Source organism: Festucalex cinctus, chromosome 12 (genome assembly GCF_051991245.1).
Source record: "Festucalex cinctus isolate MCC-2025b chromosome 12, RoL_Fcin_1.0, whole genome shotgun sequence".
NCBI lineage: Eukaryota > Metazoa > Chordata > Actinopteri > Syngnathiformes > Syngnathidae > Festucalex > Festucalex cinctus.
The window spans coordinates 22,278,597-22,296,221 of NC_135422.1; the positions used below are offsets into that span (position 1 = coordinate 22,278,597).

Here is a 17,625-nt window from a genome sequence, read left to right on the forward strand (position 1 = left end):
GATAATTAAATACATAAATAAGTAGACTAAACATCAAACTCATACACACCACAAAACACCAAGAACAAGTCTCATGTTGCGCCAAAAGCCAAAAAATACAGATGTGTTTTAAAAGAGGATAAAGAGGGGGACTGCCTAATATTTAGTGGAAGGTCGTTCCAAAGGGAGGGACCGGCAACAGCAAAGGCTCGATTTCCTCTAAGCCTCCGCTTATCCCTCAGTACCTCCAATTGAGTCTGGTCTGCTGACCTGAGGCACTGGGCAGGTGTGTAGCGGTGCAAGAGCTCGGCGAGATAAGGTGGGGCAAGACCATTGAGAGATTTGAAAACAAATAGAAGAATCTTAAAGTGGACTCTAAATTTCACGGGCAGCCAGTGAAGAGAGGCCAGAATAGGGGTTATGTGTTCCCTCTTCCGGGCACGAGTAAGGAATGTACCTTAATTGAAGATTTAAACACTTAATCTATGATATTTAAATTAAAATTTAACTAGAAACTTATCATCGGGGTTGGGAAATCCAGGTCCAGAAAGTCAAATACCTGCCACTGATTAGCTTTATTCACAGGTCCTTGTACTCAACTGTCAGGTAAACAAGCTTGTCTCCACCTGTTGAGTAGAAGCACCTGTGGCTAAAGCCAATCTTTTTCAGGAGTTTTACTTTCTGGACCTGGATTCTTCAACCCTGCTTATAATGAACTTATTTTAGCAAAATGAGAAGCTAGCATGTTCCCTCAAGGTTCTTAAAGATTGTAAACAAATAACCTTGTCCTGCGCCCTTTTATTCAGGCAAAGGAGGTGATACCAGACCCTGCGCTTATGAAGAAGTTGAGCAGAGTTTGCTCTCCGATGCTGCCTTCTGGCAATGTCACTTTTGAGGCGACATCCAATTTGGAACTCACCTACATAAGAGATTTTTTCCTGGCATTGGCTATTTGCAACAGTGTGATGGTTTCATCACCCATGCAGCCTCAACATGTGGTGAGTTAGAGTTTGGAGTTTCTTTTTTTCCAGACAAAAATTATTTTTTTCCACAAAAGAGAAAATTAATTGCTGACTGTTTCGGCTGTCACTTAGCCTTCGTTAGAGTAAACAGCTGATTGGGTCAGGGAGCCTTTTTTTAAGGTTTTCCTGAACTGCACTGGTGGGAATATATTTGAGGGGAGTGGCCTTTTGTGTTTGTCAAAAAAGTTTTAGATCTTTGAGTCCAGCTCACGAAAAATAGGAGCAAACACAAGTGTTGCGTTTTTTATTTTTGTTCAGTGTAAATTGCTTTGTTCTCCAGTTTGGTTTTCCCTCTTATGATGTCTACCACTCCTTCCCTACAACAGGTGGCTGAGGGACAAACCCCTCATAAGTCTCTGGATGATATCAAACTGATATTCCAGCGCTTCAGTTCCCCACTGTTCTCAGCCTTCTCAACCCATTCGCCTACTCATAGCAGTGGCAGCCGTATAAAAACAGATGACATTTTGAGTAGTAGGAATTCAGACTCCGATGGGGCCAGTGACAATGTAGAAGACATGACAAACAAAGGCGATGTTGAGAATGACATAGATGATGAACTACTATATGAGGCAGTGAGTCCAGATGAGGCTGCTCTGGTCCATGCAGCTCGAGCGTATCGCTGCACCCTGCGGGGACGATCTGCAGATAGCCTCCTTGTAGACCTGCCTGGAATTGGTACTCTGGTTGTCAAGCTGCTCCACATCCTGCCCTTCGACTCCAACAGGAAAAGGATGTCTGTGGTGGTCCGCCACCCTCTCACAGGACAAGTGATGGTCTTAACCAAGGGTGCAGATTCAGTGATCATGGATCTTGTGGCGGCACCTAAAGGTAACAATATGAAGTGCAGACAGAAACAGTCCATTTGATGATTATCAGAGGTTTTGTGTGCTGTGTCCTGGGTGATGTTTAGGGGCAGAAGAAGCTCAAAAGACCGACAGTCACATCAGAGAGAAAACCCAGAAGCATTTAGACAACTATGCTAGAGAAGGCCTCCGTACTCTTTGCATTGCTAAAAAGGTAACTACACTTTTCAAATCTTAATTCCTTTTTCCAGATGAAAATTGATTTTATTTTCACACTCGTAATGCGTGTAATATGTATTTAGCATCTCTGGAACAAGCTGTGGTTAAATAGTGGATATTAAAGGTCTATTATACACACCTGCTTCAACAAATGAGTTTCACCGGATATAGTATGCTTTTTGATCATAATTACAAATGATACATTTGACCCAAATGCAACATAATCAAATGAATTCATCATGCTTTTCCTTCAAATGCAACTAGGGCAGGGCTGTCAAACTCATGTTAGCTCAGGGGCCGCATGGAGGAAAATATATGACCAAGTGGGCCGCATCGGTAAAATAACTGTATATAACTTAAAAACGATTGCCGTCAATTATATACGCAGATTTTCGCTATTTGTGTGTTTACGGAGCTCAACTGTAATCATATTGTTCCAAAAAATAATACAAATGCAAATGGAACGCGGCAATACTGAGTCCTTGACGTGTTAAATCTCTATATATGTTTTGCATACATATTGTTCCCAGAATGCATTGCGTGGCGCAGTTAATGACGTTATAAGGACGCTTTTCCTTGTCATATCTATTTGTTACCAGTAATTGAATTTGTGTCATATTTAACGTGTTTGTCGGTCTATGATTAAAAATAATAATAAAAAAAATATAATAATAATAATAATAATAATAATAATAATTAAACAAATCGTAACTTTAAGTTCTGTGTAAAATAATGACATCCAGGACGATTCCCCCGTACAAGTTGCATTGCTCATCTGAGGACTGCTTGTGAAGTTACAAATTTTATATATTTTGATTGTGGCCGACTGATTAATTAGTCCAACGATACAATTTATTTATTTATTTTAAATTAACTTTACAAAATCATCTCGTGGGCCGGATTAAACCCCTTTGCGGTCCTGATCCGGCACGCGGGCCTTATGTTTGACACCCCTGAACTAGGACCTTAAATAAGGTGGAAGGAATTATGAACAGTTCTAAATAGCAGTCTTTTTTTTTTTTTTTTTTAGCACAAAACCCACAGGCTTTCTAGCAAAAAAAAATATACGGAAAAAAAACTACTAGGACATCTGAAATATATCCGGAGTTAATCAGAGGGACTTAAGTGATGTCCCAATCTGATCACGTGATCAGAAATCAGGGCCAGTCAATCTTCAGGGAGTGGTTCCACGAGGATTTCTTTCAGTCGCGGGTGCAAGCGTCCCGGGGAACCGTGGCAACAAATGTCGGAAATTATCTATCAATTATTTTATTCACGTTAGCGACATTGAGTTGGCACGAGGCCAAATTAACGTTCACACTGCAGGCAAATGCGACCCAAAATCTGATTATTTTTTTTTCCCAAATTCGACTTGTATCTGACCTTTATATGTCGGTGTGATAGGCTCAATTCTGATTTTTTTTCATATCCAACCTGGGTCACTTTCATATGTGGTCCTAGATCGGATACGTATCCAAATTTTTGAACAATTTGAACGGCCATTTCACATATATCCAACCTCTACATCATCAAAAGTCCAATATCTGGTACAGGTGGGAGGAGTACTCAGGTTTTGCAGTTTTGTTTTTAATGAGCGTCCCAATAAAACAAAAAAACTGCAGCTTTCAGAGTGGCCTTTTATTTTGGGCAGTGTAAGGCACACCTGTGCACTAATCATGGTGTCTAATCAGCATCTTGATATGGCACAGCTGTGAGGGTGGGATGGATTTTCTCGTCAAAGGAGAAGTGCTCATTATCACAGATTTCATTTATTTTTCATTTCATTTATTTGTTTATTTTTAAAAATGGGAAATAATATACTGCGATTGGTTGGCAACCAGTCCAGGGTGTCCCCCGCCTACTGCCCAGAGCCAGCTGAGATAGGCGCCAGCACCCCCCGCGACCCTTGTGAGGAATAAGCGGTCAAGAAAATGGATGGATGGATGGAAATAATATATTTACTCATTTGCTCCCAAAAAAGTATTAATACGTCCTATTTTAAATATTAACATGCTCCCAAAGATGTATTTATACTAGGGCTGTCAAAGTTAAAGCGTTAATAGATTAATCACAGAAAAAAGTTAAATTAATCACATATTAACGCAGATTAATCGCATTATTTTTTGTGGACCGCGCTTGAGCCTTGAACGTAACCGCGGATGGTTACATTGAAGGCTGCGCAGGTCAGTGATTAGGTCAATGCACGGCATTTCCTATGCCTGTTGTTCCAAAATGAGCGGGGTGACTCCAGTTGGTGTGCTTGGTGGTAAATTTCGCTTTCAAAAACAGCCCGACGGGACTTTAGATAAAACAAAAGTAATTTGCGTTTAATTAATTGCTGAATTGCACCCAATTGATATGATGCCGTTACGTTTTGAGCAATACACGCATGCATGCAATTGCGTACATGCATTTAATCAATGTTTGCAAATGACATTCAGATAATAAAATGCGTTAATGTCAAAATATTACGGTATTTTGTATTTATTTTATATTACGCAAATACGCGAGTAATTTAGCTGATTAATCGTGATTAATCAAAATTTAAGTGTGATTAATCAGATTAAAAATTTTAATCGTTTGACAGCACTAATTTATACGTTTGTTTATTTTTTTTTTCCATGCTAGAGCATACAGAAGGCATGCAGCTTCTGAACTGAAGAGAATGGATGAAGCAATTGTAGTTATTACAAAAATGACCAGCAGGTGGCAACAGAGTATCAGAAATCAACCAGCGGCATGTTGCAAAAAGGCTTTGTTTTCCCCACCGTTTTAAACAGATTTATGAATAATGATGAGACTTAGCTGTATTTTCATGCTAATTGCTGTAAAGCAGAAACAGATAGAAATGTACTTTTTTCCTGATGAAAAAAAGAGACTATAATCTTCCTTTTGGCAGGTTCCATATTTTTATAGCAATAGAACACAATATTCTGTGGGTCTTGCAAAAAACATACAAAATCCAGTAAAACAGCCGGGAGCAAAGAGGGTTGCTTCAGTGAAAATGGCTGGGAATGAATGAATTAATGAACATTTACAAATGTAAATATTTATGGGATTATAGCCGTTTGACTAATTTGCGGCCCCGGTCCCATCGGCAGGAAGGTGCCGATTGTATTACATTGCTTAATTGTATTACATTTATATAACAAAACAGAGATAATCACACATTATAGAAGATTAGATTACAGGCAGCTCGAAAACTGCTTTCATTCATTGTTATATTGACAAATCTACCTTGCAATGCCATGCTCAAAGATGCCTAGAAAATAATGAGTCATTTGGCAGTCCACGTTTGTGGTGAGCAATTGCAGAAGGTAGCTTGACCAAAATCAGTTTTCCTGAGCGAAAATATTGTAAACAAGGACACAATCAGTATGTTTTACAATGTTTTTCCGGTTCAAAAGTGCATACTTTTTCAGGATATGACAGTGATGATGATGTTTTTTTTTATTTTTATTTTATTTATTTATTTTTTTATGAAGTACTTTTAGGGCTTGTTTATAGACAGTTTCTACAGATTTTAATATTGTTACACAGGATGTTGTCCAGCTTGATATACAGTATAGTCCATTTATAGACAATATACAATAAACCCTTGGCAACATCAGACATGCACATGACGGCCAAACCAGTATCACACTTGTCCAAAACCTGAGATTATAAATTACATGATGTATGTATGTTACAAAAAAATTCAGACCACTTATATATCAGATTTGCGACAGGATTAGAATCAGTCTTAGTTTACTTGTTTTTAATCACACAGGTCATTTTAAGTATAATTGTCATGAAACAATTTGTATAAATATGGGCACTCAAAAAATGAAAAACATGTAATTTATTAAAGCGTGAACATTTCTGAAACGTGGGAAGAGCCGCATTTAAGGGGCTCGTTGTCACGTTGATGGTGTGTGGATGAGGGGAGTGGACCCAATGGCAGAGAAACATGACGGGAAGAGGACTAAGAATAACTTTATTGACCACAAAGATAGTGACGGACATGACGGAACGTGAGCAGACTGGTTTCCACAACTGGACTGAACGTAGACAGACTGGGCATGATGTGGGCAGACTTGGCTGGACAGACTTGGCAGGACAGACTTGGCAGAACATGGACAGATGTAGAGACTTGAGTTGGATGTGGAGACTTGAGTTGAACGTGGAGACTTGAGTTGGACGTGGAGGAACCTGACTGGACGTGGAGGAACCTGACTAGACGTGAAGGAACCTGACTAGATGTGAAGGAATCTGACTAGACATGAAGGAACCTGACTCGACGTGGAGAAACCTGACAACAGCAACACAGCACACCACACCAGGACAAGACACGACAATGCTCCCACGACACATGAACAAACCCCACTGACTGAATACAACACTAATGACGCACTAACAAGACACACCTGGGAAACACAGCAGGCAGAGGGCACTAATGAGGTCACACATACTGGGAAGGGAAAACACACGCAGGTGGACAAGGTTAAGGATAACGAGACAAGAGGAGAACTCAGGACAAAACACTACAAACACCTAAAACCAAACAAAACCTAACCACATGGAACCAAAACATGACACTCGTAAACTATGCCCATATTTGGACTTCTTAAATGAAGCAGTTTGTATACGTATCACCACACCCGTCACCATGAGCGGGCCATAGGGGTCCGTGCCTGCCCACCAAGGTGATTGTGCCCGCCCATTTGAGGCATGGCTCTCTAAAATGGTTCTCCTTTTTTTTATTATTATATTTTCCCATTCATTCAGTTTAGCACTCTTATATCCGAGTGTCAGTAAACGCAACACATGACTCGCGGTGTCGGAGGTATGTTATGTTTGTGTTGGCTGCTTCAGTTCATTGCTTCTAATGCTCACCGCTCGCCGAATTTTCTTGTTTTTGCCGTCGACTACGGCCAACGGTGGCCGTTTGTAAAAGACAACTAAAAAGGATGACATTTCCAAGTAACGTTTTCTGGCGGCAGTCTTGCAAGATGTCACAATATGAAGAAATAGTGGTATGGTTTTGTTTGATTGATAGCCTTATAGTCTTATCTGCAACAGCCATCACAGTCTTACTGAAAATAATGCTAGGTATGCCTTACGCTGACTTTTACGCATACGCGACAAATATGTCAATGTTGGGGTGCAATGCAAGAGTCGTGTACATTTTGTACAAGGACGCTGGCGCACAAGACAGGTGAGGAGAGACATACTACAAACTACTTTCGTGTCGGCAACTAAAGAGTCACTTGGAAAAAAAAAAAAACTACGGGACCCACATATCATTTGGGCATCTACAATGAGGTGGGATTTTGATTTCCTTTTTAATTCTGCTGCAGACACCGTTCAAACAGGTGGCCCGTTCGAAGCAATATGTCAGCACATCCGCCCTATTGGATGTGGCAATTGTGTTTGCCATTACATCGGCAAAAATAGTAAGATTGACTTTGGATGAGATAATATAATCAAAGGTAATAATAGTTCCTTATTAATTCAATGAGTTGTGGCTTGATTTACAAACAGTAAATTAAACTCAGATTAGATTATTATTTTTTTTTTAATGCGCTGCAGACATTTGCTGTGAGGGTGAAAGCACTACGCATTTGCACGCGTGTAGCTTAGAGGTAACACATTTGTAGTACATTTGTAGGTTTTTGTGTGGCACTGTTCCTACCATCCTCTTCAAAGTTGCATAGTGCCAGTAAAAAATGATACAGACGCCCACATGCCTTGGCAAAGGTACCATTCAACTAGTTTGAAGTCGATGTTTCATTAGAAGAGTTAAGGAAATATTTTATTAAGTTTGAAAAGTTCCTTAGTGCAACTTTAAACGTCCTTATTACTTATTACATCCATTCCACGTTTTCCTAGTTGTTTGCGTGCTGCTATCTGCGGCTATTAGCGTCTACTGTACTGTACATTTGATGCTTTATCTTGCTAGCAGAAAGGGCTGGAGAAAAGATTCATAAATATAAGGACGTTTTTGAAGAAGAAAGTAAGTCTTCATCACTATTAGTACTAACAATTAGACAGCTGGGGCCACGGCCCTGCTATCTCCAGAAAGTCCCACGTTACTACTTGTTAATTATTCTACAATGCATGTGAAGCTCCCGGCTGTTTACATAAAGAAGAAGCGGACTTTAAACCTTTGAAAGTAGGAATTAAGCTCATTCACTTATCGTCAGTGGATGATGATAATAATAATAATTACATAAATAATTATAATTGGCAAATAATCCTCCACTAGGGGTGGGTGATATGGCCTAAAAATTATATCACGATATTTCAAAGAAATTTGCGGTGACGATATTTTTGACGATATTGGTAATAATTGCTGAACAATTGATTTGTGATTGACACTTCAGAATAATAGCACTTTTATTGCAGCAACAATATTTACACAATTTTTTTCCAGAATTGAAATGTAAACAAAGTGCAAATATACCAACTGTAATGGAATGAAATGGAAATTAAAAACAGGCCAGTTAGTGTTTACCCTGCAAATTGTAACATAACTGCTTAGAGGACATTTACTTAGCAAATACAATGAAAGTACATACCTTCAGAAGTCAGTGGCAAATTGCATGAGTCAAAAAAGTCCATTATTTTCTCCTGTGTGGTTGAGCCTCGTGTTGTTGGGGGGGTCGCCAATGAAACGGTAGCAGCCAGTTTGTGAAAAATGTTTTCAATCTGCGATTGTTTAGGCAGTGGTTATTTTTTCCACAACCGGCGTCAACCCTCCCCGAGCGTTATTTTGCCGTGAATGGCTCTGGTTGTTTAATCATAGGAGCGAGAAAATGCCGTGTTTCCTTGTAGACATTACTAGCGGGTATGAATAACACAAATGTAGACTTTTAGGGCGCTGCGCGATAGAAACGTGCACGCCTTCTCGTCGAGAGCATATTAGCTTAGCGGTCGATTAGCATCACAAACTCACATGAATTAGATGGCGAATTACCGGTCACGGTAAAATAAACACCGTGGATTGTTGATCTTGGCCAAACGATATGCGACCGCTTTAGTATTAACCAAACACCTTCAGTTTTTTTTTTCTTTTTATCAGGAGTGCGTCGAATCAAGAGTGCTCCAGTAATTAATGAACTTTTGTTCACCCCCGACCACACGAGCTGCTTATATGTCCTCCGCATACTCTTAACTTTACGGCAACAGTTTTCCTGCATCAATTTCACGATATGGTCAAATTTTTATCACCTAAAAAAAATCATTATCATACCCTCCACTCATGTCAAATTGTAGGCAACAGGACGTAGGAGTAGAGAGTGCAAGAAGGGAGCGACAGCTACTGGAAACGCAAGTTGATTGCCCGTATCATACTGAGGGGTGAACATTTGCGATTGTTAATGAAGGTAGCAAATGATCATTTCTCGTCGGGGCTCGTTCACTAAACGTTCTTTGTACAGTTTTCATTGTTTTTCTTGTCACAAAGAAATTGTGATCATGTTCAAAATATCCTTGTTACAAGAAAAACATATTAAAACTTAGGTGAATACCTGGTGAACATTTAGAGAATGTTTAGAAAACTTTTTGCAAACATTTCAACCTTAAATGAATCCTGACGAACCCTGATGAGAAATCAACATTCGCTAGCTTCACAAACGTTTGCTTTAAGGAATTCAATTAACCATAAACAACACAAAAAAAACATTAGAGTGATGCGGGCAGTTAGAACGCAATGTGGATTTAATGTATTATAAATCGAAAAAATTTTAATGTGTTTCAATGTATCTTGTAGGGGCAGGCAGAAGGAGAAGCTAAGGGAGAAACTACCGTCAGAGTCAAGTCAGAGAGAACAAATGGATCCAGCAATAGAGCAAGTGACAGAGGAAGATCAAGTGAATACACAGAGAGAAGGAGAGCAAATGGACTGAGAGACGGAAATTGATGAGACAGCTGAGCCACTCAATGAAACAGTCTGATTAAGAGTAGGTGACAAAAGCAGGCAGGTAAAGCTAAATAGCTACACACAAGATAGCTTTGGCACACAGAAGTGAGTATTTCACCACAGCTGTATCGAAAAACATAATTGGTTAGAATATTCCGGCAACCAGAATAAAGCTTTTTGTTTCCCATGTAGAGTGACAGAAACATAAAACATGATAACTTTGTAAGTAGTGGTTGCAAGAATTGGAAGAAAGCTTTAGCCATTGTTAGCAAGCACAAAATGGCACAAACTCATAAATGGCACAATGTTGTTCATAGAATAGGAACAAGGCAACTATCAACTTGGGAAATGTTGCATAGATGTCATTTGCAAATGTGTGTGGGATAGAAAGAAGAGAATATCTCAGGTGATTTGTTGCAGTCACTTCAATGTTAGGGAGACGGAAGGGACAGCACAAGCAAAGGAAATTTTCTTGAATGCATAGAGTGTTTATAGGAATCTGATCCTTTCCTTCAAAGACGTAACACCCCATCAAATTCTCTGTATATCTCACCAGCATCTCAGAACAAGATGATTGACTGCTGTGCCCAGGAACTTACTTGTGTCATTTTATCAGGCCAATTTCTATGCAATCATGGGTGATGAGGCAAGGGATGGAAAGACAGAGCCGTTAGCCGTTTGTGTCAGGTATGTGTCAAAGGGAGCAGTGAAGCAACGTTTCCGAGCACTTGCGGATATTAAATCATTCGATGCCCAGTAAATTGTAAATGAACTGCAGCAACAGATTCAAAAGCTTAAGGCGGGATATGCACTTGTGTGAAGACAATCGGGTTGTGTTTGCCACGATTTTGCCCCTTTCGGACCAAGGATGTCAAACGCCATTGTATGTCTTATAAGATTATCCTTATGTGTGAGGTGTGTTTGTCCCGATAATCGGGGCCCGACAATCTTAAATAATGAACGTGTTCAGTATTTCCGACGAAAAATCTGATTCCCATTTATTAAGATGAGTTTGAATGTGAATGTTTAATTGTGAACACAGCCACATTCCATTGTAAGAGGGTATGCACATTTTTGCAATTCCAATATGTCTGTTATTCATTTTTACGTCTCATCTCAAAATGATTGAAAAAATTCAATCGAATTGTACAGGTAACAGCCTAATAGGTCACGTTGATGGTGGAACAAGTTTTGGAAGGATTTATTATGGTTGGTTTTGTTTTTTTTGTTTTTTATATATACAGTATCACAAAAACAGCAAAGTAACAGGTGTGAGTGTAGACTTTTTATATCCACTGTATTATAATACTTTTTTGTAATGCACACTTGGTTTTAATATTTGCGGTTTTTGATGTGGTTCATCATAAACATTTGTTTTCGGACTCTTACACCCTCTGTGGACCAGGTACTAGGGGAAGAGGAGTATGAAGTGTGGCAGAAGAAACATTTGCTGGCAGAGAGCAGCATAGAGAACCGAGAAGAGCTGCTGTTTGAGTCCGCTGAGAGATTGGAGACCAACCTCACACTTTTGGGTAGGAAGTGGTTACTGTAGAGGTGACGAACAATTGATTATTTGAGTTTAAATCACTGGTGCTGAACAGAGCATGGCAGTAAATATTTGTGGCAGTTTTAAACATAAAACTGTCCTAAGGCTTTCCATAAGCAAATTCAGGGTTAATGTTGACTCAATCATTCCCACAATATTTGTTTTCATCAAACTATATTTGCATACTCCCCAAACCACAAATAGATGTACATTGTTGCCCCTCATTGCTAAGTATTAGCATGTGAAATGGCAAAATAAAGTTCAGATCTAAACTCTGTGGGCCATTCATTTTTCCAGAATAGCTGAGTGAGTGGAAGAAAAATGTGTATAAGAACCCTTTCACGGATAGTGGTTACTACAGTGGACAGCTATTAAAATGTTTTCTCCTATATTAATGAATCTTTTTGCCACAGTTGGCCATTGGCCACTCCAGTGGACACTAGTGCAGTCTTGACATGCACTGACAACCAGTGTTCAATGTTTCTAAGTTTAAAAAAAACAACAACAACAACAACAAGATGGCCAACAGAAGTTCAGATGTGATGTGCAAAGAAGGAATAAATGTCCTTCTTATTCTAAGAGGCCCTTGCAAGTAAAAAAAAAATATAATGGGACATCAAGCAACAACTAAGGAGTAATATAATTGTTAAAATATCCAAGTTTGATTTTGTAATTTGAGGAAATGGCGATTGATCATGAGTCGACTAAATTGGACTTTGGACATCATTAACTGTATTGTGACTAGAACTTAGTGTTGCTGTAACGTTGTTGCTTTTGGAAATACTTCATCGACAGTGTTTTGTTTTGGGGGTTTTTAGCTTTAAATCCCTTTTTTTTTTTTTATATATATAGCAATATTTTATGGATTTTAGTCCTCATTTGAGAGTAAGGATCCTGGATCTGGACTGTTTTGTGGTGGTCAGGTGCAGAACATGCTTGCAAAACCTACAGGATGGTCGACCATATGCTATCTGACTCAAGTGGGGATGATAAATGGTTGCCAGGAAAAAGAAAATTACTATCTGTGTCACGATATGTGGGGTATGGATGTGGCGGATGGACCCAATGGCAAAAACATATGACGCGAAGGGAAATGAGTAACATTATTGACCATAAACAAGTAAAAGACAGGACGGGACATGAGTGGACTGGTCGCTAAGACCAGACCAGGCAAGGGGAAGCAGGTAGCCATGATGGGGCGGGACGTGAGCGGACTGATCCCCATGACTGGACTGAACGGGTGACTTCCTTGGCTGGGACGTGGAAGGCTTGGCTGGGACGTGGGGAGACTTGACTTGATGTGGGGAAACTTGACTTTGGGGAAACGACGTGGGGGAAACTTGACGGCAAACGACACCAACACAGCACACCAAGACAAGACAATGCTTCCATACCGTGTGAACAAACACCACTGACTAAATACACCAACACTAACGAGAGACTAACAAGACACACCTGGGAAACACAATAGGCTGAGAGCATTGATTGGTCACACATACTGGGAAGGGAAGACATACGCAGGTGGACAAGGTTACCAATAACAAGACAAGGACAACATGAACACCCAAAATACAACAAAAACCCAACCCCACCGAGTCAAAACATGACAATCTGTATTTCAAAAAAGTTCATTTTTCTTTGAGTAAATGTATGTAGTAGTTTTGAAATAAAAATATGTTAAAAATATGTGAGCACAATGTTAAAAATTAAACATACATTTTCTATAATTAGGGCCCGAGCAGCGACCGCTGCGAGGTCCCTATTGTTTTTGTAAAAATTATTATTATTATTATTATTATTATTATTAGGGCCCGAGCAGCGACCGCTGCGAGGTCCCTCTTGTTTTTGTAAGAATTATTAGGGCCCGAGCAGCGACCGCTGCGAGGTCCCTATTGTTTTTGTAAAAATTATTATTATTAGGGCCCGAGCAGCGACCGCTGCGAGGTCCCTCTTGTTTTTGTAAGATTTATTAGGGCCCGAGCAGCGACTGCTGCGAGGTCCCTATTGTTTTTGTAAAAATTATTAGGGCCCGAGCCGCGACCGCTGCGAGGTCCCTATTGTTTTTGTAAAAATTATTATTATTATTATTAGGGCCCGAGCAGCGACCGCTGCGAGGTCCCTCTTGTATTTGTAAGAATTATTAGGGCCCGAGCAGCGACCGCTGCGAGGTCCCTATTGTTTTTGTAAAAATTCTTCTTCTTTAGGGCCCGAGCAGCGACTGCTGCGAGGTCCCTATTGTTTTTGTAAAAATTCTTCTTCTTTAGGGCCCGAGCAGCGACTGCTGCGAGGTCCCTATTGTTTTTGTAAAAATTCTTCTTCTTCTTCTTCTTCTTCTTCTTCTTCTTCTTTATTCTCCGCAAACAATCGCGATTTTGGGTACCTAAATATTCACGAAAACTCACCGAACTTTCCACACTCCTCAGGTCCGGCGAAAAATTTGATATTATGAAGTCGTTATAACAGCGCGACTCTATAGCGCCCCCTAGCGTAGAAAAATAAAAACCAAGCCCGGCACGTTTGAGCTCGAGCAACGAAAATTGGCAGGCATGTGTAGCACCCCGAGACGCACAAAAAAAGTCTATAGGGACCATGGTGCTAAAATGTACAGGAAGTGAGCTATGAATTTTTTAATGTCCAATTTTGGCCCATTTTGGCACATTCACTGTGGTCATACTTTTTCCCTCTTTGCAAACAGTTTTAATCCGATTGACTTCAAACTTGGCATGTATCATCTCAAGACCTGAGACAACAACTGGGCAAAATATCTTGACTTTTCGGAACACTATATGACGGGGGCGGGGCATCAAATATTGCCTTTAAAATTTCATTTGTCCAGAAAGACAAAATGCTGAATAACTCCCATGTGCAAGCTCCAAAAAATCTCAAACTTCTCATGCAACTTAATACTCACGGCCTGAAAACATCTATATGATAAAATTCTGTTCTATATGTAGCGCCACCTAGTGGTGACATTAAATGTCATACTTTACGTTTTTAGCTACTGTGCCAAGCTCGTTGAAGGGATCCAATTAAAAATTGGTCAGAAAAGTCATGCCCCACACCGAATATTGTAACTTTTCGCCAAAGGGCGTGGCCGTTACGGTGCCGCAAAGTCTGAAGATTTTTCGTGACAATAAAAGCTGCATTAACTTGACCCAGATGGTCCTATCTTCTCAAAATTTCACACAATTGATGACAGTCCAGCCCTTAACTCATCTACAAACTTATATTTCATCTTACTGATAGCGCCACCTACTGGCGATTTTTTTTCTTAGGATTTTTCTTCAACGTTTTTTTCCAACCACGTTAACTGGACCTACCTCATATTTGCTCAGATGAGGGTTTCCGCCTTCATGATGTCACAACATGACGTTTGTGAGTTTTCGTGAATCGCTGTGGGCGTGGCTAAGCGCTGTTCGCCAAGAAAACAACGCCGGTTTTGAGGGTCTAAACATGCACAGAAACTCATGAAACTTGGTGCACACATCTGGCCTGGCAAAATGAGCAATATTTTTTCGTAGAATGTTCTATTTTTCAAAAAATGACTCAATAGCGCCCCCTAGAAATTTTTAACGAAGCAGCCCCGCTTGTACGTTTAAGCAAGATCTTTGGAAATTTTTAGGTGTATGAGGGAGCCCAAGACCTACAAAAAAGTCTCTTGAACCCATATGCTAAAATGAACAGGAAGTGAGCTACGAATTTTTGAATGTCCCATATTTTACGATTTTAGCACATTTACAGGGGGCATACTTTTGCGCACTTCTCCTACACGTTTCATCCGACTGACTTCAGACTTGACCTGGACCATGTCAAGACCTGAGCCAACGAAAGGGGGAAAAATTTTTGACTTTTCAAAATACTATATGATGAGGGCGGGGCATCAAAATTTGTGTTTCGCACTGAAAAAGGATATGCTTAATAACTCTCCGGTACATGCTCCAAAAAATCCCAGACTTGACATGTATGTTCATAGTCAAGGCCTGAAGCTATTTCTATGACAACATTCAGTTATATATGTAGCGCCACCTAGCCCTTGAGGCATGAAAAAAAAATACCCCACTTACGGTATTTTTAGAAAAATTGTAAACCCATTCTAAGTGTGATAACTAAGTCATTTATGAATATTCTTTTACTTTCCACCATTCAAAATGTTCACTGGCATCAGACCTATCCAAACATACGTATTTTTTATTTAGTTTTATTTATTTTTGATAGCCTCTATAAACAATAACAGCAACATTGTGCAATGAGTCCGAGCGATGATGTGTATATATACTTTTACAAAAAATACAAATCAGGGCAAATCATTCCCTAAAAATAAAAAAGTACACTGATTTTTTCAGATCTTAACATTCATCAAAACCCATTGAGCTTGACAAACTCATCACACCTGGAAAAAGAAAAATCCACATGTAAAGGTTTATTATGCCATTTTCAAAGAAACTCTGCTCCCAATGTGCCAGTACCCCAACGTGCCAGTACCCCAACGTGCAAGTACCCCAACGTGGCCCGGGCTGCGAGGGCCCCCTTTATAGCTGCTCGCAGCTCTAGTTCTTCTTCTTCTTCTTCATCTTCTTCATCTTCTTCATCTTCTTCATCTTCTTCATCTTCATCATCTTCATCATCATCATCATCATCCGATTTTGGGTACCTAAACATTCACGAAAACTCACCGAACTTTGCACACTCCTCAGGCCCGGCGAAAAATTTGATATTATGAAGTCGTCATAACAATGCGACTCTATAGCGCCCCCTAGTGTAGAAAAATAAAAACCAAGCCCGGCACGTTTGAGCTAGAGCAACGAAAATTGGCAGGCACGTGTATCACCCCGAGATGCACACAAAAGTCTATTGGGACCATGTAGCTAAAATGTACAGGAAATGAGCTATGAATTTTTTAATGTCCAATTTTGGCACATTCACTGTGGTCATGCTTTTTCCACCTCTGCAAACATTTTTCATCCAATTAACTTCAAACTTGGCATTTATCATCTCAAGACGTGAGAGAACAACTGGGCAAAAAGTCTTGCCTTTTCGAAATACTATATGATGGGGGCGGGGCATCAAATATTGCCTTTAAAATTTCATTTGTCCAGAAAGAGCAAATGCTTAATAACTCCAATGTTCAAGCTCCAAAAAAATCTCAAACTTCTCAGGCAATGTAATAGTCACGGCCTGAAAACATCTATATGATAAAATTCAGTTATACATATAGCGCCACCTAGTGGTAACAATAAATGTCATACTTTACGTTTTTAGCTACTGCGCTGAGCTCGTTGAAGGGATCCAGTTGAAAATTGGTCAGAAAAGCCTTAAGATGTTGATCATGCCCCACACCGAATATTGTAACTTTTCGCCAAAGGGCGTGGCCGCTACGGTGCCGCAAAGTCTAAAGATTTTTCGTGACAATAAAAGCTGCATTAACTTGACCGAGATGATCCTATCTTCTCAAAATTTCACACATTTGATGAGAGTCCAGCCCTAAAGACATCTATGAACTTATATTTCATCTTACTGATAGCGCCACCTAGTGGCAATTATTTTTCTTACGAATTTTCTTCTACGTTTTTCTCCAAACACGTTAACTGGACCTACCCCATATTTGCTCAGATGAGGGATTCGGCCTTCATGATGTCACAACACGAAGTTTGTGAGTTTTCGTGAGTCGCTGTGGGCGTGGCTAAGCACTGTTCGCCAAGAAAACAACGCCAGTTTTGAGGGTCTAAACATGCGCAGAAACTCATGAAACTTGGCACACACATCTGGCCTGGTAAAATGAACAATATTTTATTGTTGATTGTGCTATTCTTACAAAAATGACTCAATAGCGCCCCCTAGAAATTTTTAACGAAGCAGCCCCGGTTGTACGTTTAAGCAAGATCTACGAACATTTTTAGGTGTATGAGGGAGCCCAAGACCTACAAAAAAGTCTCTTGGACCTATATGCTAAAATGAAGAGGAAGTGAGCTACGAATTTTTGAATGTCCCATTTTTTACGATTTTAGCATATTTACAGGGGGCATACTTTTGCCCACTTCTCCTACACGTTTCATCCGACTGACTTCAGACTTGACCTGGGCCATGTCAAGACCTGAGCCAACGACAGGCAGAAAAATCTTGACTTTTCGGAATACTATATGATGAGGGCGG

General features: G+C 39.9%; 1 protein-coding gene across 5 annotated transcripts in view; it reads left to right on the top strand.

The window, feature by feature from the left end:
* The window catches only part of atp10d (ATPase phospholipid transporting 10D), a 71,757-nt gene that overhangs the window by 25,374 nt on the left and 28,758 nt on the right, over window positions 1–17,625 (top strand). For all 5 annotated transcript variants that reach the window (XM_077539880.1, XM_077539876.1, XM_077539879.1 and 2 more), the window contains 4 exons: window positions 786–977; window positions 1,328–1,832; window positions 1,915–2,021; window positions 11,335–11,461. In XM_077539880.1, coding sequence (XP_077396006.1) covers window positions 786–977; window positions 1,328–1,832; window positions 1,915–2,021; window positions 11,335–11,461 — 931 coding nt within the window. The remainder of the gene's footprint in view (window positions 1–785; window positions 978–1,327; window positions 1,833–1,914; window positions 2,022–11,334; window positions 11,462–17,625) is intronic.